This window comes from Microcaecilia unicolor, chromosome 4 (genome assembly GCF_901765095.1).
Source record: "Microcaecilia unicolor chromosome 4, aMicUni1.1, whole genome shotgun sequence".
NCBI classification, from domain to species: domain Eukaryota; kingdom Metazoa; phylum Chordata; class Amphibia; order Gymnophiona; family Siphonopidae; genus Microcaecilia; species Microcaecilia unicolor.
Window position 1 is genome coordinate 178,745,453 of NC_044034.1, and position 27,336 is coordinate 178,772,788.

Genomic DNA, 27,336 nt, shown 5'->3' on the forward strand with positions numbered 1-27,336 from the left:
GGTGCACGAGCGCTGAAACACGGCAGTGTCGGTCTCTTGATTAAAGGATTCTTGATTGTTCCATTTCTGAAGAGGCCCTTTTCTGCTTTTTTTCTGGGTTGTATTTGCATTTTTGGACCCTCTCTTTTTGCTACTTTGAACAGGAATGACAGATTAGTTTGTTTGTTTTTTCGTTCTGACATATATTTTCTATTACTAAAAATTTAACAAAATGGATAAATTCAGTCGTAGAACTAATCCCTTTCCTATATACCTATTCAACAGGATCACACAGCCTAGAGCTCCTACGACGCTCGGGTACCATAAACAGCACCTCGCCAGTGTTGCCAGGTGGAAAATTTTTTTCCCACCCAATCTGGCATAAAACCCGCCCAAACTCAGACCCCGCCCCTGACACCCTGCACCTCGCTCCCTGCTCCAGCATCCTACTTGTGCCAACAACGCCCAGGCCACGCCCCCGCCCGGCCTCTTCTCTCTCGACCCCGCCCCCACACGTCCCTTCTCCCCGCCGGCGCCGAAGTACTCTCAGGAACCGGAAGTAGCCGGATTGTCAAGCGAGTAGCACGACACCGCGGGACACGGAAAGTGGTTTCGACCTTCGCGGTCCGTTTAACACGTTCAGCAGGGAGGGTGAGTGTCGTCTTTATTCCCTCCCTTCCCCTTGGTTTACGGGGAGCAGCTCGTGGTCAGCTTGGAGAGGAGAGCTTGCTGCGCTTCTTTCTCAGGGAAGGGAAGCGGACGAGTTGACGAGCTTCGTCTCGGCTGTTTTAGGATAACGGGAGAGGATTCACTCTGGACAGCTCATGTGGTTTCGCTGAGGCGTCAAATGGCAGCCTGGGTTGGAGAGTGTGTGCGGGCCGCCTCGGTGTTGTTCCCCTGCCTGCTGCTGTTCCTCACAGTGCCAGTGTCCCAGGGCGAGAAGGTGAGCAGTCCGTTCGTTTTATTTCAGGAATTTCAATTTACCGTTTTCTAATAGGGACATCCAGAGCTGCCAAGTTACCCTGGGAGACTTTTTGGCCAGTACTGGGGTTTTTTTTTCACTTAGGTCCCAAAGCAGTGTGGCAGTTGTGGTCCCTGATTGCACCATATGGGTTTCACTTCCATAATGCATCAGGATGAGGTTGTCAGAACTCCAGGACTTGCTTAAAATCTCCCTCCTGGAACTGAATAACTTGACAGCTGTGGACACTTCTGCTAGTCAAGTAGTAGTAGTAGTAGTCCTGTGTTGGAAAATACTACCCTATGCATTGCATAATTTGTAGTTACAGATCTTAACCATTGAAATTGGTGCTTCAGGCCCTATAATTCACCCTGACAGAGTTGTCATAAATCCAGAACTGATCTTAATTAACTATCCCAGAACTGGGTAAATGGGTAGCTGTCCCTCATCCCCACCCTTTTCTCACTTCAGCCTCATCCCAATTCATGTTCATCTCCAACTAATAACACACAACTTTATCCCATTACATAAGCATTGCCATACTGGGACAGACCAAAGGTCCACCAAGCCCAGCATCCTGTTTCCAAAAGTGGCTAATCCAGGTCATAAGTACCTGGCAAGATCCCAAAACAGTACAATACATTTTATGCTGCTTATTCTAGAAATCAAGAGTGGATTTTCCCCAAATCCATTTTAATAATGGACTATGGACTTCTCCTTTAGGAAGCTTAAACCCCACTAAGCTAACTGCTTTTACTACCTTATCTGGTAAGGAATTCCAGAGTTTAATTACATGTTGAGTGAAGACATATTTTCTCAGATTCATTTTAAATTTACTACTTTGTAGCTTCATTGCATGCCCCCTAGTCCTAGTATTTTTGGAAAGAGTAAACAAGTGATTCACATCTACCTGTTCCACTCCACTCATTTTATAGATAGCTATTATATCATCCTTCAGCCATCTTTTCTCCAAGCTGAAGAGCCCTAGCCGCTTTAGCCTTTCCCCATAAGGAAGTAGTCCCATCCCCTTTATCATTTTTGTCGCCCTTCTCTGTACCATTTCTAGTTCCACAATATCTTTTTTGAGATGCGGTGACCAGAATTGAACACAATATTTGAGGTGTGGTCACACCATGGAGTGATACAAAGGCATTATCACCTTAACCCCTCCAATACTAATGTACAGTGCAGCTCCTTTCTACAGTAAGTGTAATCCCAATTCCATCCAATATATTTCAATTATATTTGTAGAATTTTCACATCTGCAAATATCCTCATCATTGTTCACTAGAAATGTGTTGCCTACAACTTGTTGACCCTCTTTGCCATACATCTTAGTGGGCTATGATGACAAGCCCCTGTTAAAGTGTGCACTGATTATTCAGTTATCATGCTGTAACAGTCAAAAGTAACACTTAGTAACTCAGTTACCTGGTGGGAGCATTCCCAGCTCTGTTCTGAGGACTACATATGCTAAGCTTTTGCTAGGTTTTTTTTTTTTTTTGAGGGGACGTGCCAAGGGTGGAGAGTGGGTGTTCCTGCACAAACCAGTTAGCACATCTGCGTTACAACATGCTGACTGGTTAGTGCAGGAACACCCACTCTCCACCCCTGACACGCCCCCTCAAGAAATACAAAAAAACTAGCATAGGGTTAGCATATGTACATAGCAAAACTAACGTGGAATGTTTTAGCGCGTCCTACGTTAGGCCATTTTTGCTGCAGTAGGTATACGTTAGTGCCACAGCTTAATAAAAAGGCCCCATAGAAAACGCCATTTGGGATTGTGTAGATGGTGAGCCCCTCACCATCTACAAAATAGGTATTGGTAAGTGCTTACATGATAATTTTTGAAAATGACCATACACTAATGGCAACATTCACACATGGCCATTAATGGAAAATAAATATGGCTGTAGTAAAAATGGACTTAGCGCGCCCTTACAGAGGGCTTTCCCCATGTGCTAAGGCCAATTTTTACTGCAGCTTAGTAAAAGGACCTTTGTTAGCTGTTTAACCTGGCTAAAAATACAGTATGCACTGTCATATTAAACAGCTAACACAGCTTAGTAAATAGATCTCCCCTCTCCAGTCGGTTCAAAACTCTGCTGCCCGTCTCATCTTCCGCCAGGGTCGCTTTACTCATACTACCCCTCTCCTCAAGACCCTTTACTGGCTCCCTATCCGTTTTCGCATCCTGTTCAAACTTCTTCTACTAACCTATAAATGTATTCACTCTGCTGCTCCCCAGTTTCTCTCCATACTCGTCCTTCCCTACACCCCTTCCCGTGCACTCCGCTCCATGGATAAATCCTTCTTATCTGTTCCCTTCTCCACTACTGCCAACTCCAGACTTCGCGCCTTCTGTCTCGCTGCACCCTACGCCTGGAATAAACTTCCTGAGCCCCTACGTCTTGCCCCATCCTTGGCCACCTTTAAATCTAGACTGAAAGCCCACCTCTTTAACATTGCTTTTGACTCGTAATCACTTGTAACCACTCGCCTCCACCTACCCTCCTCTCTTCCTTCCCGTTCACATTAATTGATTTGATTTGCTTACTTTATTTATTTTTTGTCTATTAGATTGTAAGCTCTTTGAGCAGGGACTGTCTTTCTTCTATGTTTGTGCAGCGCTGCATACGCCTTGTAGCGCTATAGAAATGCTAAATAGTAGTAGTAGTAGATGTTTCAGCGATATTGGAAGCTTCTGATAGTGAACAGGTAACACCGTCGACCTTAACTGCAACTGTGGCTTTAACCCCGGATAAGAACTGGTTAGTGAGACTATTCTTTCAGAATAGGGAGAAAATTTTCCTTGGATTGAAAATTTGTTTTTTTTTCCATGGGGGGGGATTTAATAAAATAGCTCTTTTGTTAGTAATAACTGGAATTTTTTGGGTATTCAGACTTAACAAATTCCTTAAATCTTTTTTCCTTTTGGAAAATTAACTTAATATCCATATGAGTAACATTTTGAATCTTTATTGTGAACTTGAGTATTATCTGGTGAAATAATTACTTTCCTTAATGAATATATGTTTGATCATTTGGAACCAGGTTACTTTTCTGTACAAGTATTGATACTTGATTGTAAATAAAAGCTTATAAATAAATAAATAAAAATGTTTTATTATGTGTTGACACTGTTAGTATACTATGCTATACTTTGTATTGTTATTTGAATATTTTTACTGCTGTAATTTGTCTGTTGCTTATGTTTGACATATTCATGCTGTACGCTGCCAATTCCTTCAAAAAGGTGGTAAATAAATCCTAATAAATAAATAAATGAAATTATTTGAAAAGTAAAAGGGGGTAGATGGACACAATCCTCCAGTCTATGGATTGATCGACTTGATGATAGGGAAAAGATAGAATATTGTAACTTAACTTTGAAGAGACTTTAAGCAGCTGTATATCTCCAATTTAAACCTCTGCCGACTTGGTCAGGTTTCAAAGGTCTTCTTCAGGGAAGAGGTTTACTAGAAAAAGAAAACAGTATATAAAAAAAAAATGCATAAAATCCCGCCAACCACAGATAGCTCCTCCTATGATATACCATGTTAAACTTCACTTCTTTGTATAAACAAAATGGCTGCGGCGTCTTCATTAGCCCCAGCAATTTAAATAAACCACAGCTGATTGAAATTCACCGCTTTTGATAGGCTCATGTCATCCTTGTCATCACCAATCAAATTAGTGACCACCAGTCTATTTCGGAATTCAATCCATCTGGGTATAACGCATGGAGTTGAAAAATCCACCTTTGCTCTTTATAGTGATCCAGTATAACTATAAAGAGCAAAGGTGGAGTTTTCAACTCCATGCGTTACACCCGGATGGATTGAATTCCGAAATAGACTGGTGGTCACTAATTTGATTGGTGATGACAAGGATGACATGAGCCTATCAAAAGCGGTGAATTTCAATCAGCTGTGGTTTATTTAAATTGCTGGGGCTAATGAAGACGCTGCAGCCATTTTGTTTATATGAAGAAGTGAAGTTTAACATGGTATATTACAGTGAGTTAGCTCATAGGAAGAGCTATCTGTGGTTGGCGGGATTTTATGCATTTTATTTTCTAGTAAACCTCTTCCCTGAAGAAGACCTTCGAAACCTGGCCAAGTCGGCAGAGGTTTAAATTGGAGATACACAGCTGCTTAAAGTCTCTTCAAAGTTAAGTTACAATATTCTATCTTTTTTGGAAAAAGATTTAAAAGTATTTAAGAAGTATTTAAGAAGAAACTTATTCAAGAAATGATTGAAAATAAAAAAATAAGAAAATAGGAGTAAACGGGTTGATCTATGACGAGGTGAACAGCTCCATCGTTTCAAACTGAAAAGTGTTCTTTTAGATGGTTTTGCTGTTATAAATTCTGAAGATCCCCGCCTACTAAAATTTAAAGGAATTACTAATGGGTACACTGTGAGAGTACTAAAAATGATTTGATCTTTAGTGTTTGGGATAATATGAAGATTGCTTATTGATTTAATCCCCACACTTAATCTATATGGTCCCTTTAAATTAGGCCATTGTATAGAATAGCATGTACCTGGTACTCTGGTTTTTGTTTCTTTCGTATAGAATTATCTCCAGAATGTTCCTCAGTTAGGTTCTCTCTGAAGACCTGTCTTTTTACTAAGACCTTCTCAAGGGGATAATGTCACGGGGCAGACTGCAGCCCTATGTGTTATGCCTTTGAATCAGCAATGGCAGTTATGAAATCTTTTACCTTTCTTTTATGATTTGTAGTTCTTTTCTAGATTTTGTGATACTGGAATTTTTATCTTAGATTTTCATTTAAAAGGTGTTATATCGAACCATAATAACATAAAATAACATAAACACATATTTCTAGGGGAATTCTGCACAATTTTAAAATTTCTACACTAAATAAAATCTGCACATAAGTACATAAGCACTGCCACGCTGGGAAAAGACCAAAGGTTCATCAAGCCCAGCACTCCGTCTCCAACAGCGGCCAATCCATGCCCCAAGAATCTGGCAAAATCCCCAAATTTCCCTATCATCAAGCCGATCAATCCATAGACTGGAGGATTGTGTCCATCTACCAGCAGGTGGAGATAGAGAGCAATCTTTTGCCTCCCTATATGTGGTCATGTGCTGCCGGAAATTCCCCAGTATGTTCTCAGCAGGTGTGTGGTCACACAGCACCAGCTCTGGCTAGGTCTCCAAGCCTAATTGTTTAGGTTTTGTTGAGTACCTGGGGTTGAGGGCTCTTCGTGAGCAAGTGCAAACCTGGTGGTGCCAGGTCCCTCCTTTTCTCCCCCCTCCCGCTGGCTCCGTTAAAAACAAAAAAAAAATTTTTTTTTTAAACGTTCAAAAAGGACGTCCATTTGCAGCTGCTCACTGGAACATGTCGTCGCTGCTCGGAGCAAGAAGCAGGTAATTTTTATCTGTTACTAGCGGGCAGGGGGTTCCCCGAACGGTCTCCACGTGGCTATGGCCTCGGATGGCAAGGGCGCGAAAAGACGCTCCCCGGAACGCGTTCGCGCGCCTAGTGGGGAAGCGGGGGCTCGAAGGTAGAGTCGCTCTTTCGGAGCCGGGAGAGTTCACCGGTTTTTCCTCCGGCGCGGCGGCCTTTCCCGCCTTAGGCGCCCATCCCCCGCTGGCCGCCCTCCCGGTCGTAACCGGCTACGCGGCTCGGTCGGCTTCTTGGGCCGCCCTCGAGATGTGAGACGTTAACAGCTTGGTCGCCCTTAAATCGAGCGACAATAATAAGTCAGCAAAATTAAAACGCCCTTCTTCCCGCGCAGCTCCTTCTCGGAGTTTTGCGCCGGACGCCATTTTGGACGCGCAACACGCCTCTCCCCCGCTACTGGGAGCGCAGATGGAGGGCGCCTCTAGGTCCGCGGCACAGGCTGCAGAAATGCACAGACTGGGGGGTTTCTCCCCTGAGTTAATTTTGCTGCTGCATCAGGCCTTTCTTATGCAGAACACTGCCCCTGCTCACCTCTCTGATCGGGGTGATGAGGCCTCTATGCTTAAGCGTCCTCTGGAGGATCTTTCACCCTCGGGGGACTCGGTCTCCTCTGATGTGGATGACTGCAGCATGTCTGAGTTCTCCCAGAGATCCTTAGCGGAATCTATGGAAGAGACTGATCCTCGCTCGGATGGAGCGGACGACCCTTCTGCAGCGCGGCTTTTTCGCTCAGAGGATTTGCCCAACCTGCTTGTGCAGGCCATGAGCATTTTGAAGATTGCCTTTCCGGAGGAAGGCTCTCTCTCAGCCTCTACTGGCTCCGCCATTATGCTGGAAACGAAGCGCCCGCCTAGAACCTTCCACGTTCATGAAGCCATGCAGACCTTAATTTCAGCGCAATGGGATGCCCCTGCGGCGAGCCTGAAAGTAGCCAGGGCTATGTCCCGTCTGTACCCCTTACCTGAGGGGGATTGGGAAGCCTTTGTCTGGCCCACGGTAGATTCCTTAATCACTGCCGTGACTAAGAAAATGGTGCTGCCGGTGGAAGGTGGCACTGTCCTGAAGGACGCCCAGGACAGGAGAATGGAGGCGGCCTTAAAGTCGTTGCAAGCCTCGGTTTGCGGCTCCTACGTGGCTAGGGCATGTCTGACTGTTTTGCAGCAGGCTTCCCCCTCGGACCCTTCCTGGAGGGCGGAATGGCCGACCCTGGAGTCGGGTTTGGCCTACTTGGCAGACTTGTTGTATGATGTTTTGAGAGCCTCGGCCAAGGGTATGGCTCAGACAATCTCTGCGCGGCGGTGGCTCTGGCTTAAGCACTGGTCTGCTGACCATGCCTCTAAATCTCGCTACCCAAGCTGCCCTTTAAAGGCAAGCTGCTCTTTGGGGACGAGCTGGACAAGATCATGACGGAGCTGGGCACGTCCAAGGGCAAGAGGTTGCCGGAGGTCAGGACTCGGGCCGGCAGTGCCCGTCCTGGTTCCTCTAAGGGCCGATTCCAGGAAGCCCGTCGGTATCGCCCGGGCAAGTCGGCCTCCTCTGCCTCCGCTTCCTTCAAACGGAACTTCTCCCCCAAGCAGCATTCCTTTCGTAGGGACCGCCGTCCAGGAGGTTCGTCCTCCGGCCCGCCCCCAGGGTCGCGTACCCAATGACGGGGACCTGGTCCATGGCCCAGTGCAGATAGGAGGAAAGTTGTCCTCGTTTCTGGGCGAGTGGACCAGGGTAACTTCAGACGCTTGGGTTCTGGAAGTCATCAGAGACGGCTACAAGCTAGAGTTCTGCCGACCCCTAAGAGACGGGTTTGTAAACTCTCCTTGCAAGTCTCAGGTCAAAGCAGCTGCTGTGCAGCAGACTTTGAACAACTTGATCCGCCTGGGTGCGGTGGTCCCAGTGCCAGTAGATCAGCTTGGCAAGGGGCGCTACTCCATTTACTTTGTGGAGCCAAAGAAAGAAGGCTCTGCTCGGCCTATTCTCGACCTCAAGGGAGTCAATCGGGCCTTGAAAGTTCGACACTTCTGGATGGAGACCCTCCGCTCCGTAATAGCTGCGGTGAAAAAAGGAGAATTCCTGGCCTCCCTGGACATCAAGGAAGCTTACCTACATATTCCCATCTGGCCGCCTCATCAGCGCTTTCTGCGCTTTGCAGTGCTGGGCCGACACTTCCAGTTCAGAGGCCTCCCGTTCGGGTTGGCTACGGCTTCGCGGACCTTCTCCAAAGTAATGGTGGTCATTGCGGCCTACCTCCGCAAGGAGGGAGTGCAAGTCCATCCCTATCTGGACGACTGGCTGATCCTAGCCCCTTCCTATGCGGAGTGTGGGAGAGCTACAGACAGGGTCATTGCTCTTCTGAGCTCCCTGGGATGGGTCATCAACTGGGAGAAAAGCCAGCTGCGCCAGACTCAGTCCCTGGAGTATCTGGGAGTTCGATTCGACACCCAAGTGGACAGAGTGTTCCTGCCGGACAACCGGAGCATCAAGCTTAGGACCCAGGTGGACCAGTTCCTAGCCTCCTCTTCTCTTCGGGCTTGGGATTATGTGCAGCTGTTGGGCTCCATGACGGCCATGATGGAGGTAGTGCCCTGGGCCAGGGCTCATATGAGACCATTACAGCACTCTCTTCTGCGGTGGTGGACTCCAGTCTCGGAGGATTACGCCGTACGCCTTCCTTTGGATCCAGCGGTGCGAAAGGCGCTGAGCTGGTGGCTGAGGCCAGGCAAGCTGTCCGCAGGAATGCTTCTTACGACCCCGGAGTGGGTTGTCGTCACAACGGACGCCTGCTTGATGGGCTGGGGAGCCCACTGCCTGGGACGGACAGCGCAGGGGCTCTGGTCTCCTGCAGAGACAAAATGGTCCATCAACCTCCTGGAACTCCGAGCCATTCGGTTGGCGCTTCTAGTGTTTCTCCCGGTACTGGTGCTGAGGCCTGTACGGGTCCTGTCGGACAATGCCACGGCTGTGGCCTATGTCAATCGCCAGGGAGGTACCAGGAGCCCCCCTCTAGCCAAGGAGGCCATGAAGCTATGCCTGTGGGCGGAAGCGAATCTGGAACAGCTGTCGGCGGCCCACATTGCGGGAGTCATGAATGTCAAGGCGGACTTTCTCAGTCGCCATACCTTGGATCCTGGAGAGTGGCAACTGTCTGCTCGGGCGTTCTTGGACATCACGAAACGCTGGGGGCCGGCTGAGCCTGGATCTGATGGTGTCCTCGGCCAATTGCCAAGTGCCGTGTTTTTTCAGCAGAGGACGGGACCATCGATCTCTGGGAGTCGATGCTCTTCTCCAGCAGTTGCCGGCACAGGAGCTTCTCTACGTGCTCCCGCCCTGGCCCATGATGGGCAGGGTGCTAGGCCGGGTGGCAAAGCATCCGGGCCAGGTGATCCTGGTGGGTCCGGATTGGCCCAGACGTCCCTGGTATGTGGACTTAGTCAGACTCTCGGGGGCGGCCCTCTGCGGCTGCCAGCGGAGCAGGGCCTCTTACATCAGGGTCCCGTGGTGATGGAGGATCCCTCCCCCTTTGGTCTTACGGCCTGGCTCTTGAGCGGAAGCGGCTGAGGAAGAAGGGTTTCTCAAACAAGGTAATTGCCACTATGCTGAGAGCGAGGAAACGCTCTACTTCTACCACTTACGCCAGGGTTTAGGGTACCTTTGCGTCGTGGTGTGAGGCAGGCTCTGTATCGCCCTTCACTGCTCCAATTTCTTCAGTGTTGGCGTTCCTACAAGAGGGGCTGGAGAAAGGCCTGTCGTTCAGTTCACTGAAAGTCCAGGTGGCGGCTCTAGCTTGCTTCAGGAGTCGCCTGAAGGGGGCTTCCCTGGCTTCACAGCCAGATGTGGTACGCTTTCTCAAAGGAGTTAATCACCTGCGCCCCCCTCTGCCCTCGATAGTGCCTACGTGGAATCTCAATCTGGTACTACGGACCTTGCAGAAGCCGCCCTTCGAGCCTTTGCCAAGGGCATCGCTGAAGGACCTGACGCTGAAAGCGGGCTTCCTGGTGGCTATCACATCAGCCTGAAGAGTTTCTGAGCTCCAGGCTCTCTCGTGTAGAGAGCCGTTCCTGCGATTCACTGAGGCAGGAGTATCGATTCACCCAGTGCCCTCCTTCCTGCCCAAGATTGTTTCTTGATTCCATGTGAATTAGCAGCTTTACCTACCCTCCTTTCGTAGGGAGGATTACCCAGAGGAGTACCCTGCGCTCAAATACGTGAATGTTAGACGGGTCATCATCAGATACTTGGAAGTGACCAATGATTTCCGGAAGTCGGATCACCTGTTCGTGCTGTTCGCAGGCCCTCGTAAGGATCTGTAGGCATCTAAGCCTTCAGTGGCACGTTGGGTCAAGGAGACGATCGCAGCAGCTTATGTGGCGGCAGGGAAGATTCCGCCTATTCAGCTGAAGGCACACTACTAGAGCACAAGCAGCCTCGATGGCGGAGTCCAGATCTGTCTCCTTGGAAGAGATTTGCAGAGCGGCTACTTGGTCGTTGGCTCATACCTTCTCACGACATTACCTCTTGGATGTGGCTGCTCGGGCCAAGGCCCAGTTTGGGGCTTCAGTGTTGCGTTCTGGGATTTCCATGTCCCGCCCTGGGTGAGTACTGCTTCTGTACATCCCACCAGTCTATGGATTGATCGGCTTGATGATAGGGAAGGTAAAATTATGTATCATACCTGATAATTTTCTTTCCCTTAATCATAGCCGATCAATCCATAGCCCCTCCCAGATATCTGTATTGTTTGTGTTCTGGTTATATTTCAGGTTCAAGTTCAGTCTTCATTTCCTGTTCACAAGGACTTCGTGTTCAAGTTCTTCCAATTGAAGTCTCTTCGAGTTGAGACGATTTTGTGTTACAGTGAGCTGCTGCTTCCTCTCCTCCCGTTTCGGCGGTGGCTGGATTGATAACTAAATTATGCCGGCGCTCCCTCCCGCTTCGTGCGGCTGTAGGGTAGCTTTGTATCCCTCCCGCTTCGGCGGTGTTAGGGTAAGCCAGCTCCTCCCGCGGTTGCGGTAGCAGGATAAGCCAGTTCCCCCCGCGTTGGCGGGTGTGGTTTCCCGCCCACCGCCCCGGCGGTGGTGCGCTGGAATATTTCCCCTCCCCCGCTTTGGCGGTGGTGAGCTGGGCAGAGTGTCCCTTTGTGGGTGTAATTCTCTAAGTGCTGAGTCCTGCGGATGGAGCTTTGATATCGACATACTGGGGAATTTCCGGCAGCACATGACCACATATAGGGAGGCAAAAGATTGCTCTCTATCTCCACCTGCTGGTAGATGGACACAACCCGCCAGTCTGTGGATTGATCGGCTATGATGAAGGGAAAGAAAATTATCAGGTATGATACATAATTTTACCTTAATAACGATCAATGGACTTTTCCTTCAGGAATCTGTCCAGACCCCCTGCTGCAGGCACTGACCCATTGTCGTCTTCTTATACCACCTGGTGCTCAGGGTGAGCTGCACAGTGCCTATAATCCTGTACTGTGCTCAGAGTCTCATGAGAATCGTGCCAGCATTTGATCCAGGGTCATTCCAAGGGCTGTGCAAGTGGTGTGGCTACACATGGGAACAAGAGAGGCAGGGGCACTAAAATGGTTCCCTGTCCATTGTTAATCCTCTTCTGGGTGTGGTGCAGTGGGCGGGGCACCAGGAGGCATGTTTCACAGTTTCTGATTGCAGCTCAGTACAGTCCTGGTTTGAGTACTCTGCAGCTCACATTCTGGTTCATCATCCTCTTGTATCATCTCACTTTTCATGCAGATACACTGGCTACTTCTCTTTCCACTAGCTTGCTGAGCTGACTCTCTATATTGCTGCATTCATGCAAGCCAGCTCTTTGAGAATTCTGCATTGAGAAAGCTAAATTTTACCAAGGGGAATTTGATACAAATTCTGAACAGCGTAATTACACAGAATTCTTCTACCGAGACTTGACATATTGATGCAAACAGTATGTGCTGTGTTTCTTTCCTTTTGTAAGAGTTTTACACTGTCTTTGAACACCCCATCTTAAGAAGTGAGAGCACTGTGTAATGTAACGGATATATCCAAATTTTACTTTTTGACTGTTGATGTGAATAGTATTCATTAAGTTTGTTTCCTTTTTATAGAATTTGCAGGATGTCCGCTGTAAATGCATTTGTCCACCTTATAAAGATCATGCCGGCTTCATTTACAACAAAAACATATCACAGAAAGATTGGTAAGTTCTTGGGCCTGTGTAGTATTTACTAAAAGCTTGCTGAAAGATAGACAGATCAGTTTCACTAACATAGAAAAGCCAGAAGTTGTATGGTAGGCCGGGTGTGTAGTGCTAAAATATATAAATACAGACTCTTAAATAAAGGAAACTTCTAAATGATGGGGGATTGCATTTAACTTTATGGGATTTTGGTTTTATGTTTAAGTATGTTTTGTTAAGTCATCATTTACTACAAAAGAAGCTAGTTTATATAAATAGTATTTAAAGAGAGTGCAACAAATATCTTCAAATCAGCTGAGATGACGATAATGTGGAGGAGTAGCCTAGTGGTTAGTGCAACAGACTTTGATCTTGGGGAACTGGGTTTTATTCCCACTGCAGCTCCTTGTGACTCTAGGCAAGTCACTTAACGCTCCATTGCCTCAGGTACAAAATAAATACTTGTATATAGTATGTAAACCACTTTAATTGGGCTTAAGAGATGCTATCTTGCAATGGTTTTGTTAATTTTTAAGTAACAGACTGCAAGCAGTAAAATGTGGTACTGATAATCCGGTTGGTTTTCACTGTCACACAGGGTTCCTCAAGGATCACTTTCATTGGCCATGTTGTTCATAATAAAAGTCCAGAAAGGCTGTAGCTGTATATTGAAGTTAGGCTTACAATTTTTTTTTCAACAAGGATAGTGGTAAGAAGCAGTGAAGCAGACAACAAGTCAAGATTGTAAGTTAAGCACATCAACCAAAGCATTGGAAGTTCACGCCGGTCATCATACACATGAAATAACAATAAAAACCTCTCAGTTTTGTTCGATTTAACGTTTTCACATAATATGCAGATTACATCATGGATTATGTTTCTGTTATAATATCAGCATTATGTATGATCAGTTTTCAGCAATGATTGCTTTAATTTCCAGCTAGTTGGGTGAGAATGGCCTGGAACTTAACCATTCCAAATGCAAATCTTAGTGATTACTGGACAAGTGATTAACCTGCCTTCTGACATCACCATAGGCATTAAGGTTCTTCTACTTTGCTCTGATGTTCACTATCTGGGAATAACATGGGAACTCTTTCAAACCTCATTAGACAAATGTAAAGAAAATGTCATTTTTTAAACTTCAGTTTCTGAATAGGCTACAATCTTTTCTTTCTTAAGATCATGGCCACGCAGTCTTGCAGTAGCTGGTTATTTCTATGAACAACCATTATTTAGGTCTGTCTGTCTCTACTCTTAAAAGCTCTACAGTTAACGCTGTGTGATGTATCTTGTCAAAATCTTCAATAGGTGACCATATTACTTCTGTGTTAAAACCTTTACACTGGTTTCTAGTACTAGCACAAATTCAATTTAAGGTTCTATTGTTGATTTTTTTTTTATATACAATTGTGACAGATATTTCAATTCCTTTGTTGTTTCCCTGGAGTGAATATAGTGCTTCCAGGTCTTTACGAGTCCAAAATCAAGGTTGTCTTCTTTCAGCTCCTTCAGATAGCATGCAGAGCTATCTGTAACAAGGAATTGTACCTGGTCTATAGCTGGCCCTCATTTGTGGAATAATTTACCTATTAAATTAAGGTCATACACTGATTTAAAATAAAATTGAAAATGAAATTTGAAAAATTACATGTTTAAGAAATTATTTCCTGATTAAGATCACATATATTTCTTAAAGATGTTTTATTTCAGTTTTGTTAATTTGCTTTGAGTTTATTCTGTTGGATTTTATTGAATTTCATTCTGATTTTATGTTGTATGATATAAATTGTGTGTATTTTGTATAATACGCAGCATTTTATATGTAAGGTATGTAAAAATTGATTAAATATTAAATATGGTAAGTGTTTCCTTGTCATCAGCAGCAGATCAATTACGAATGGATTGTGTCCACCTACCAGCAGGGGGAGACAGAGAACACTGAAAACCATAGTGCCTCTAGGACGGCTAGCTCCAGCTGCCTCTCAGTATTTCTCTATCTCCCAGCAGGGTTGGACGCAGCTTATTCAGCTCCTTCAAGATTCTGCCTGGGGTGGCTCCTGTGCTTTTGCCAGTTGTAGCAGGGGTGTTGTGGCTAAGTGGAGCCCACTTTAAAAGTACATAGGTTCGCCCTTTCCCTGCCTTACCCTCCCTCTTCTGCCTCTGGAGTGCCTCTGTAGCTGTTTCCAACAACTTTCCTCACAGCGTTTAAAAAAAAAAAACAAACGCGCTTTTCAGCGCTGCTATTTCTGAGGCTTTTCCTGACTGTGCAGCGTGACCGGAGCTCGTAGACTCGGTCCTTGGCCCTTGGCGGTAAGAGCGGTACTGAGCTCCTCCGGGGAGGGCCCGCGGGCAGCGTCCCGATCGGGGTGATTTGGGCGCGAAGCCACCATTTTGAATTTTATTCCGCCGTTTTTCGGCAATGGCTGCTGAGGGAGTTAAGCACTCTTCCCGTTGTGGCAAGCGCAGATCAGCAGCGGGGTTTCTGTAAAAAGTGCTGTTTAGACGGTAGAGCCAGTACGAGCATGGCGAGCGATGATTCTTCCCGCTCGGAGCTGGCAGCAGGCGCCATCTTGGAAGAGCTGCAGGGCTCGACCCCCCGCGGTTGCGGAGGAGTCTGAGAGCAGAGGGGTGCCTCGGGCCAAGGCAACCAGAGGGGCACCGTTCCCCGTGGCTCCTAATTTGGAGACGGGAGGTCAGGGTGAGTTTTTCTCCCCCGAGTTTGTGCTTATTTTACATAAAGCCTTCATGCTGAAAAGAGCTCTGCCACAGGTGTCTGACACTGCGCTGCTACCTGGTCCCCCTCCGACGGATGATGGCCCGGGGCTGATATCAGAAGTGGATGCCCCGTCGGAGAGTGGCGCACCCCCCTCCCCCCAGTGGGTCGGACTGTGGGGACTCTGAGGGATCTGGCAGGCCTTCATGGTCTGAAGAGCCAGAGGAAGGTGCCGGTTTGCCACTGGATCTGGATGATCCCACTGCAGTCCGGATTTTCCACCGCGATGAGCTACCAGCACTTACCTCTGATGCCTTACAGGCCCTCTTTATTGATGACCCTGTTCAAGGCGAGGCCACCTCTGGTAATCCGAGGATGGCGAGTACTAAGAAGCCTGCTCGTGCCTTTCCTTTGCATGACTCCATCCAAGAGCTTATTTCTGCTCAATGGGCTGACCCCCGAGGGGCCCTTGAAAGTGGCCAGGGCGATGGGGCATCTTTACCCTCTGAGTGAGGAGCACTTGGCCCGTTTTGGGATGCGTAAAGTGGATGCCTTAGTCACGGCAGTGACAAAAAAGACCACCATCCCAGTAGAGGGAGGGGTCGCCCTGAAGGATATTCAGGACTGGCGGCTGGAATCAGCGTTAAAACGGTCCTTTGAGATTTCGGGTCTAGCCTTAAGGGCATCTGTTCTTATGCTGCTCGAGCCTGCCTCTCTTGGTTACAACAGGCAGAGGAACAGCCCGCGGATGGTGCGGAGTCGCTCGCGGAGGTTGCACTGCGAATGGAGTCGGCCTTGTCATTTTTAGCTGATGCCCTCTATGATCTGGTCAGAGCTTCGGCTAAACAGATGTCTGTGGTGGTGTCCGCCCGCCGCCTTCTATGGCTAAAGCATTGGGTGGCTGACATGGCCTCTAAGCAAAGGCTGGTGAAGTTGCCCTTTCGGGGCCTTCTGTTATTTGGAGAAGAGTTGGAGAAGATTGTTAAAGACCTGAGGGATACTAAACCCCAGCGGTTACCTGAGGATAGGCCGCGGCCTTCTTCCAAGGGTCAAGTGGTGCCCTCTTTCTGCAGACCTCGCTTCCATGAAGCTAGAAAGTATCACCCGGGGCGCTCTGCTGGGTTTACTCAACGTGCCTGCTTTCAGCAGAGGAACTTCTTTCGCTCGGACAAACGTTCCGCAGCGGCAGGCTCAAGGCCAGGAGTTCGGGGCCGTCCTCCACAATGATGGGACGCTGGTCTATTCCTCCTTTACAGCTGTAGAAGGATGCCTTTCCCTCTTTCTCGAGGAGTGGACCAAGATTACCTCAGATCAGTGGGTACTGGACCCGGTGAGAGACGTATTTGTGGAGCCCCGATGCGGCACTGCCGTCAAATGGGCGGCGGTAGAGGAGACCTTGCAAGTCTTGTTGCACCTTGGAGCGGTGATTCCCGTGCCTCCCGCCGATCACGGCTGCGGTCGTTACTCCATTTATTTTGTGGTGCCGCGAAAAGGCGGGTCTTTTTGGCCCATTCTCGACTTAAAGAAAGTCAACCAGTCTCTTAAGAGTGCGGCATTTTCACATGGAAACCCTGCGCTCCGTCATTGTGGCGGTACAGCCAGGAGAATTCCTCATGTCTCTGGACCTAAAAGAAGCTTACTTGCACATTCCTATATGGCCCCCGCACCAACGGTTCCTCCGGTTTGCTGTGTTGGGAAAACATTTCCAGTTTCGGGCCTTGCCTTTTGGCCTCGCTATAGCTCCTCGAACCTTTTACAAGGTAATGGTGGTAGTAGCTGCTTTTCTCAGGCGAGAGGGTATCCGGGTTCACCCGTACCTAGACGACTGACTCATCAGAGCGGACTCGGAAGAAGAGAGTCGTCATGTAACAGCCAGAGTGGTCTCAGTACTGCAATCTCTGAGCTGGCTCGTCAATATACCCAAAAGTCACCTGACCCCCTCTCAATCTCTAGAACATTTGGGGGTCTGGTTTGACACAGCCTCGGGGTTTGTCTTTCTACCCGACCAAAGGCGGTGCAAGCTTCAGAATCAGGTCTGTCTGCTCCTGAGGATGCCTCGCCCACGAGCTTGGGACTTTGTCCAGCTGTTGGGGTCAATGACGGCCACCTTGGAAGTGGTGCCATGGGCAAGAGCGCACATGAGACCTCTGCAGATTGCCCTGCTTCAACGATGTTCTCCTGTGACCCAGGATTATCAACGCAGACTCGCGTGGCTCCCTGCGGCCCGGCTCAGTATGGAGTGGTGGCTCTCAGACAGCATGCTGCAGCGAGGAATGCCGCTAGCGCTTCCCGATTGGTGCCTGGTGGTAACGGATGCCAGCCTGAAGGGCTGGGGAGCACATTGCTAGGGAAGCTATGCCCAGGGTCTGTGGACACCCGAGGAAATGGGGTGGTCCATCAGTCGCTTGGAACTGAGAGCGATATTTCAGGCTTTTCTGGCCTTCCGCAAGACTCTGGAGCGACTGGCTGTCAGAGTTCTGTCGGACAACACGACAGCAGTGGCTTACATAAATCGACAAGGCGCCGCTCAGATATGCCACTGGGCCAAGCTACATCTGCAGCTTCTGTCAGCAGCTCACATAGCAGGTCAGAGCAACGTGCAAGCCGATTTTCTAAGCAGGTATCACATGGACCCTGCGGAGTTGGAACTGGCAGATGAAGTGTTCCTTCAGATCTGTGCCAAATAGGGAATGCCCCTAGCGGATCTTATGGCCTCAAGCACAAATACCAAAGTCCCGTCCTTTTTCAGCAGACGGAGGGATCCGCGCTCGGCGGGGTTGGATGCCTTGGCTCAACCCTGGCCCCCGGGCCTTCTGTATGTGTTCCCTCCTTGGCCCTTAATAGGGCGACGACTCCTGCGAATTCGGCTGCATCAAGGAGTGGTGATCCTCATTGCCCCGGGTTGGCCCAGGCAGCCGTGGTATGCGGACCTCCGGCGGATGCTGGTGGAGGCTCCCCTTCCCTTGCCTCTGGTACTGAACCCGTTGACGCAAGGCCCGGTGACCATGGAGGATCCATGCAGCTTTGGTCCTACGGCATGGCTATTGAGAGGGCGCAATTGAGGGACAAGGGCTATTCTAACAAGGTCATCTCCACTCTTTTGCAGGGCCACAAGCGTTCCACTTCCGTTGCCTATGCTCGGATCTGGCGCCAGTTTGAGGCTTGGTGTGTTTATAAAGCGATCACGCCTATGCGGGCTTCTGTCTCGCCGATTCTTGATTTTTTTTTTGCAAGATGGTGTACAAAAAGGCTTGGCCTACAGTTCCCTGCATGTTCAAGTGGCAGCCTTGGCATGTTTTCGGGGGAAGGTTGCTGGCCTCTCCCTGGCTGCGCACCCGGACATTGCACGGTTTCTTAGAGGGGTGCTGCAGCTCCGTCCTCCCGTGCGGGCTCCGTGTCCTGCTTGGAACCTGGGGCTAGTATTAAAAGCTCTTCAGTGTTTGCCCTTCGAGCCGCTGAGGCGAGCTTCGGAGAAGGATGTGACTCTAAAGACAATCTTTTTGGTGGCCATTACATCGGCGAGATGGGTGTCTGAGCTCCAGGCGCTGTCTTGCCGAGACCCATTTCTGCAGTTCTCAGAGTCAGGAGTAACGGTATGTACGGTGCCTTCCTTCTTGCCTAAGGTGGTTTCAGCGTTTCACCTAAACCAGCCTATTTATCTGCCCTCCTTTACTAGGGAGGAGTTTCCGGAATCCTTTGGGCAGTTGCACTTTCTGGATGTGTGCAGGGCTCTTGCAGTATCTGCAGATGTCTAATGCCTTCAGGACCTCTGATCACATTTTTGTATTGTTGTCAGGTCCTCGCAGAGGGTCTCCAGCGTCTAAAGCCACTTTAGCTCGTTGGCTTAAGGAAGCTATTTTTTCTGCATATCTGCTATCTGGCCGGCCTCCGCCTGACGCCTTTAAAGCACATTCCACAAGAGCAATCTCTTCCTCTTGGGCTGAAACGGGAGCACTCTCTCTTCAAGAGATATGTAGTGCTGCTACTTGGGCTTCTAAGCTCTCCTTTGCTCGTCATTACAGGCTGGATTTGGCTGCCGGGAGGGACGCGCTTTTTGGAGCACAAGTGCTTGCTCATGTTGTGGCTTGTTCCCACCCTATCTAGGGATTGCTTTGATACATCCCATTTGTAATGGATTCATCTGCTGCTGATGACAAGGAAGGGAAAATTAGGTTCTTACCTTGGTAATTTTCTTTCCTTTAGTCACAGCAGATGAATCCATGATCCCTCCCTGATTGACTCTGTTTTGTGTTCAGTTTTTCCTGCAGACATGTTCCCTCTTTGGGAACTTTGAAGCTTTGGAAGCTTCAAAATACTGAGAGGCAGATGGAGCTAGCCGTCCTAGAGGCACTATGGTTTTCAGTGTTCTCTATCTCCCCCTGCTGGTAGGTGGACACAACCCATTCGTAATGGATTCATCTGCTGTGACTAAAGGAAAGAAAATTACCAAGGTAAGAACCTAATTTTCCCATCCAGACTGGGGCATGGTCTGACCATAGGATACTTTTATGACTAAGAGGCCTACCTTTTCTAGAGTATAAGCTATGCGTACAGAGTAGAGAGTATTTTTGCAATCTTTAGGGTGCTAGAACCTCCAAGTATCAATTAAGCCACAGAGGCCCTTTACCTCCTTCAGTTTAGCAATGCAGTTTTAAAGAGAAGCTGTCAGTCCTGCTCTGGATAACTCATTTGGAGTAAGTGTGAAATTAAAATTCTCTCAGTGCTCTTTGCTCCATATTAGGTGAGTACACATTCCCCAAAGTGAATGCACTACCACTGCCAGATATCTGGAGAAAAATAGATCTCCAGATTTGCATTAATAAAGTTTCACTTAGCTTTTTCTGTATCTTGCACTGTTGGCTGAATTGTGGTGAAGCTCATTCCCCTCTCAGGTCACCCATTGTTACCACAATGGGTTGTAGTGGGGAAGATCTGATTTAACACCATCCGTTAATTTTTCTTTGCCTCTTTTATTAAGTTCTGGATACAGCATCACTTTTATTGTAAATGCCACTTTTCTTTTACCCAGAAATTTGAGTAGCTCACAGGGAGGGTTTTTCCATATGTTTCCCTTTTCCTGTCACTAGGTGGTGATGTTGTGTAATCTGAGGCCACATATCTCTTTTGAACCTATTCTAGTTTGTTATTTCTCTTTAAGGTCTGTTACATTTCCACTCAAACAGATGTTTCACTGGTTCTTTATGACAGATTCTAAATGTTTTTACATGTGACATTCTTAGATTTGATTGTTTTTCCCCCAATATTCATATTTAGCCAGCAATTATGCTTTTTATTGTGTTAGTAATTGAACTTTGCTGAAGATCTTCACATTGAGTAGATAAGTGTGGGGTGTGCACTCACTCTATACTCTTAAGAGGTTGATGACCTGAGGCATGAGAACTAGTAAAGTATGAATGTAGTAAACTGACCATACCTGGTGTTCAGTGACTTTTATCAGAATTGCTCTTTCCTCTATAGAGATCGCAGCATCTCGCAGATTCTGTTTTGTTGGTTAGTTGTTTCTGAGGAGCGTTCGTACTTAGTACTAGTTTTTGCCACCTGTATTGGTCTCTTTTCCAGGTTTTCTCTGGGTCTGTTCACCTCACGTGTCCACCATGGTACTTTCTTTACTTACTGCACTGATGGCATAGCCCCCAAAAGCAGTCCAGAGGCTGTGGTGTTTATGCCAACACCAGTAACTAGGTACAAGTTGGATTTTGAGAGGGTGGTCTGGTATAAGTCACACATGGACAGCAAGCCAGAGAGCATTGCTGTGTCAGGTAATGCCAATTGGCTATAGTGGCAGTATAGCAAATAGATGTCAATAGAAAATGACATAAAAGCTTTTCAGCTAAGATTGGGAGGAGTGCTTCACTCTGCACTCATAGATAGTAACATATTTCTTTGTTTGCAGGCTTTGCGTTTACTCTGCCAATTCAGCAGTTTTTAAGCTTCACTGTCTCTGGATGAGCGTTTTGATCTTTTTTTGGCGCAGTAGTTTCTGCTTTCTCCTCTTTCGGCTCGCTCAGAATTGGTGCGTTGATTATGGTGTATGAGCTTTAATTCATAACTACTTGGAGATTTGCTCCCCATTTTAATAATATCCTCTTTCATGGCTTCTAACCTGGCCACTTCAGTAGTGGTCTTCGGATCAGGAGCCATACACCAGGGCTCCTGCCAAAACTCTGTATCATGGACTTTGAATCTATTCATTGTATGTCACTGTTAGTGATACCGATGACTCCTCTTCCCCTTGGAAGGCTGTGAAGGATGCCTGATCCAGGAATCGAACCTGGGATGTTCCATCACTGGCTAGCCTTATCTGATGTGTTTAATAACATATAATCTAGAGGTGGGTCAGTTGATGGAAGATTTTAATCCAGTGTTTCATTTGGTTCAAATTCCATGTTCTTTTAATCTATTACCTTTTTTTTTTTTACATTACATTACACAACAATCTTGTATTTTGCAAAACCTTTTCAGTTCAATGTGGATAACAAAACACTAAAGACAATTTGGGAATTTACAATTATAAAGCTAAAACTACTTGGCAACCATATTTTGTAAATAGAAAAGTTTTCAGCTGCGGTAGCCCGGCGGTACTTCCGATTTAGCGAACGGTAAGCCTGCATTGGGCTTACTGCTGCTTAGTAAAAGACCCCCTTAAGTTCTCATTGAAACACATTTAAGCAGAGGTGCCTAACATTTGTACATAAATGTAGGTAAGAGAGAGATTAGTGACTTAGACCTGGGGAAAAACTCAACATTCAGTGTATATATACAGATGCAGTGCTGTGTTTTTTTCTTACATTCTCTGAAATCCTACATGGAAAGAAATGTTTAAAAAAAATGTAGATGTGGTAAGAGAAGGATTTCTCTTCTGATTCAGCCTGCACTACAGAACTAAGTAGATCTGATACAGTATTCTTTCAACTCTGTCTCCCTAGTGACTGCCTTCATGTTGTCTATCCAATGCCGGTGCCTGGTGCTGATGTTGAAGCTTACTGCCTACGGTGTGAATGCAAATACGAGGAAAGAAGCTCTTTCACAATTCAGGTAACATCTTCAGTATCTGTTGAATAGTACTGATATTTTACAACTCTCAGTAGGCCAAGGCATTGGCTTGTGTGTCCTGTCTGTTCAGTAACATAGAAATATGGGAAAATGATGGCAGATGAAGATCATAAGTGACTGTCTCTGGGAAAAGGTGGCTAAAGTACCAGATGCAAAATGTTGAGAGTGGCTGAGTGGAGGAATGGCCTAGTGATTAGAGCACAAGTCTTGACATCCAGAGGTGCCCAGTTCAAATCCCACTACTACTCCTTGGGAAATCACTTCCTCCATTGCCTCAGATACAAATTTAGATTGTGAGCCCTCCAGGGACAAGGAAATACCCAATGTACCTGAACGTAACTCACCTTGAGCTACTACTGAAAAAGGTGTGAGCAAATTCAAAAATAAATATCATGGGTCCATAAACAGTCTGCAAAAGTTACATGTTGGAACTTCTATAACTTTATTTTCACATAAAAGGATGGGATTAGGTCTGTTATTACAGATTGCTGTAACAGAATGCATTAAAATCTCACTTTTGGTTTACTACTACTACTATTTAACATTTCTAAAGCGCTACTAGGGTTACGCAGCGCTGTACAATTTAACATAGAAGGACAGTCCCTGCTCAAAAAGCTTACAATCTAATGGACAAATGTACAATCAGTCAAGTAGGGGCAGTCAAATTCGGGCAGTCTAGATTTCCTGAAAGGTATAAAGGTTAGGTGCCGAAAGCAACATTGAAGAGGTGGGCTTTGACTTTAGTCGCCTTTTCCCAGAGATGGCCACATATGGCTTATCCAGTCTGACCATCTATACCAACTAATAAGCTCTACAATCCCTTTTTCTCCTTCAGAGATCTGTGCTCGTCACATTGTTACTAGAGAGGGAAAATGTCCTAGCACTTAGGATTGTTTCAGCGATTGATGTCAGACGGTACTTTCTTATTGTCTGATATCAGATCCGGAAATCCTTCTGAGTCTTGTTGCTTCCTTTATAGCTACTTTAAAAGTGTATAAGGTGCTTGTGTGATATTCCTGGCTCCTACTTGGATCAGTAGTGCTGCAAAGGAGACTCTTGAAACCCTTAAGTGGGAATGCTCTTCTGTGTTTATCTGTGATGGCTGGCCAGTTTACAGGTGTGCTCTTGTTAAGTTTCAAGGCAGCTGAAGTGCATGTTCTTTAACCGAAAGGTTGTCATTACATGGACGATTGTAGTTGGCATGGCTAGGGCAAGGTCTGATTGGTCAGGCAAATTAGATGGTGTTAAACCGACCTTCGCATTTCCACATCCATGTTTTATTGAGGATTTTCTATTGTGTAGCCTCAGGAAAACACTACATAAGAGTTTATTTTTAGGAACTATTTCCCTCCATTCCAAAACTGGTTGGAAGGAGTTACCTTAAGAGCTTTGGTTTACTTTCTTTTTGACATTTTATAAATTGATCATTATGCTTGTCTAACGTGACTAGCCTTCAGATTATTTTTTAACCATTTTTATATCTAAATGAACAGGTACACCCCTTATGCATTGAAAGGAATTTGTTGGCAAGCAGTTACCCAGATATTCAGGGTATATAGCAGAAACTGTTTGTAGGAAATACTGCTGCAGAGCAGAAAAATCAAATTGTCCTTTTTAGTAGATGAGATGTGTCTGAACACTGTTGCTCAGAACTCTTTATATATTCTGTTTGTTCCCCTTATTTTCATCCTGCAACTGCTTATTATTCTAGTATACTGTTCTTTAGCTCTACCTATCCACTACAATATGCTCTAAATGCCTACAATTTCTTGCTTTGGTTTTTCAGATTTATCAGTCTGAAGGAAATATAATGAGCAACACTTTGATTTGGCAACATATCTAATAAATATGCAGAACTCCCCAAACCTGTCCTGGAGAACCCATTACCAGTCAGGTTTTCAGGATATCTAAAATGAATATGCATGTGATTAAATTTTCATATACAGATTTATCTCATGCGTGCGTATTCATTGTGGGTATCCTGAAAACCCGACTGTCTGTAGGGTCCCCAGGACAGCTTTGGGTAACCTGGAAGTGCTATGCTTTCAACAAATTGCAAATACCCATTGTTAAAGTACTAGATAATGTCCTAGTATCATTCCAGTATTCATTCAGTACATTTGAACTATTCAGCTGGAATGTTTGGCCTCAGACACCTTTAGCATTGTCATGAAATCTAGCAGAAATAAAGGTCAATAAGCATGTAGGTGTCTACTCTATCATCTCTCTTGGAAATCACTGAGAAACTAGATTATTGCAAGATAGCTTTCTGGACTGAACATAATACAAAGAGGCATATTTTCAAAGCACTTTGGGAGGCTAAGTTCCATAGGTTTCTATGGAACTTTGGGAGGCTAAGTGCTTTGAAAATATGCCTCAAAGTCATCATGTGTTATGCCAGATTGAGAGGAGCAGGTTCTTGTCCTTTTGAACATTTCATCAGCATTTGATTTGGAGGACCACTCTTTTCTGATAGAGAGATGCAAGATGATTAGATTAAATGGTCCAGTATTAAAGTGAATTGCATCCTTTTTGTCAAACGTCACTTTTTGTGTATCATAAGGGTTTTTCTTTTCTGCTCCAGTGAAGAGACTGTGTTCCCAAAGGGTTCTTCATCATTTCCCTTATTTAATATTTTACCGCAGCTATTGGGGAGTTTGACTCATTAGCTCAGTCAAATTATTGTCCCCATAAATGAAGATTTAGGATTCGCTAGCTGACATTTCATATCTGGTCTATCAGCAGTTGTGGTTTGGCTGTTCTAAAAATAAACTGATTTCTGAGTGCTTGGGAATAAGGTTTTGGAGTCGTACCTCGATCTCTTAGTATCATCCGCCAATGGGTTTCTTTTCTGCCTTTTGTGAAAAATTTAGGTGTAAGGCTGAATGCAGAGTTGTATTTTTCAAGTTATTCATACCACTTTTCTTAAGTTAAAGTCGTTGAAAATACTTTGTCATTTTTTGGACTTAAATTCTTTTGAAATAGTGATTGATACATTACTGTTTCGCGCATTTGGACTGCTGCAGGCTCTATGTGCATGCCTCCCTCAGACTTGTACATGAGTTGTAAGTAGTTTAAACTGTGGCTATCAGAATGGTGCTGGGTTTTCTAGGTGGCCTTTTGTGAATGGGATATTGTGTGGTTTACATTCGCATCTAATTGATTCTCATATTGATCTTAAGAGCTTGTCTTCTGTGCTTTAGGTATTGATAAATAGTAATCCTCTTTATTTGAAAACTTGGCCTGATGCAATTCCTCTCGTAGTTTGTTGTAGGGAAGGTACTCTTCAAATTCTCTATTAAGGAGGTGAGCAGAGCTCAGGTGAGAGCCAGGGCTTTTTCAATAACTGTGCCTGTTCAATAAGAAGGTGAAAGCATTACTTTTTCCTTGGTTATAGCTCTTAATGGGTAATCTCTGGGATTAGGCCAATAGTCTGGTTTTGTCTGGCTGAGGTATAAGGGCAGTATATCTGTGACTAGGATTTGAAAGCTGTGTTTCCTTCACTAACTCACTGAAAAAAACAATTCAGTTATGGTGGGTTTAAGTAGTACCATTCAATTGCGCTGATTCTTTGCTGACCTGCTAAAGGGAGTTTAGCTCTTGACAACTAGTCACAGAAGTAGATGATCTTTTTATTGGTTCAACTCAATGCAACATGTTCATTGATCTTTATTTCTATATATCCAAGTGAATTAATATAGTAGCTGCAATTCTTTGCTCATGAAATCTATTGCAACTTAAAAACAGATTTGACCTAAAAGACAACATGCAAGACACCCTGGATTACATTTTCACCTCAGCTGTTCCATGATTGTACAGGGGATGACTGCTGATGGTGGCTTAAAACTCCTCCATCAGTTGGTAAGATTTCAGGACTGCTTGCAGATTTCATTGAAAGGGATTTGACTTTGACTATTGAAAGGAACTTGGAGTGCCACATAACAAGATTCTGTCTGATTACCTACAGTTTACAATCATAGTGTATTTGTCCATCCTGGGCCTGCTGCTGCTGTACATGGTGTACCTGACTCTGGTGGAGCCAATGCTGAAGAGGCGGCTTTTTGCACATTCTCAGCTGATACAAAGCGATGATGATGTTGGGGTAAGGTCATACAGGTGGCTGGGTGTTGCATGCTGCCTACTTTTGGCAAAATTTGGAATCTGCACACTTGACGTGCGTAAAAAGTTTCTCTTTTGCTTTAACAATATTGAGTTAAGCATTATTGTAAAGTGTAACTTTTTTGTTTGTAGAAATAGGCTATGCTGTGATGATTTGCTTTATTGAAAAAAATGTATATATTGCTTTCCCACAATATGAGGCAGTGTACATCAAATTAAATATAAGATACAATATAAAAACAAATGCAAGACATCAAAACAAATATCAAGATCTCCTACTAAAGCACCATAAATATACCCCCCATATGAAATCCTTGTTCCCAGAATCCATACAGAGGAGTGGAGGACAAGCCTAATGGTTAGTGTAGTGGGTTGAGAACCTGGGGAGTTGGGATCATTTCCCACTGTGGCTCCTTGTGACACTGGGCAAATCACTTCACCGTCCATTATCCAAGATACAAAAGATTGTGAACCCACTATAATAAACCTGCATATAATAAATATAAACTGCTTTGATTGTACCAGAGAAAGGCAGTATATCAGATCCATGACTCCTGACCATTTATACCTGGTTCTCAGATCAGCCTCCATTCCTCTCCCAAGGAAAACATCAATGCTTAGATCTTCATCCTATATTTAAGAAGACTTCATGGCACAAATTGACAGTGAACGTCATCGTTTTATAAAAGGGGATGTTAAAGCTATACTAAAACTTCAGAAAGGGAGACATGTTCTGTAAGTATAGTCCCTTGTCTCCCCCCCCCCCCCCCCCAACCAGGGGAGCTCTTTCGGATAACGACTGTAATATAGAACACCTGAAAACCTCTACACAGTAGAAAGTATGCATTTAAGAATGCTCTGCAGAGAAGTGAAGT

At 45.8% G+C, this 27,336-nt stretch overlaps 1 protein-coding gene across 2 annotated transcripts in view; it reads left to right on the forward strand.

Annotated features, from left to right (window-relative positions):
* The first annotated feature begins 476 nt into the window (after positions 1-476).
* TMEM9B (TMEM9 domain family member B) overlaps positions 477-27,336 on the forward strand; it is a 41,425-nt gene continuing 14,565 nt past the window's right edge. The window contains exons 1-4 of one of the 2 annotated variants that reach the window (XM_030201018.1): positions 477-630; positions 12,482-12,573; positions 22,216-22,324; positions 26,310-26,444. In XM_030201018.1, the coding sequence (XP_030056878.1) occupies positions 22,241-22,324; positions 26,310-26,444 (219 nt within the window). In that variant the 5' untranslated portion in view covers positions 477-630; positions 12,482-12,573; positions 22,216-22,240. Of the gene's footprint in view, positions 923-12,481; positions 12,574-22,215; positions 22,325-26,309; positions 26,445-27,336 lie in introns of both variants that reach the window. The other variant, XM_030201017.1, reaches the window with a different exon arrangement.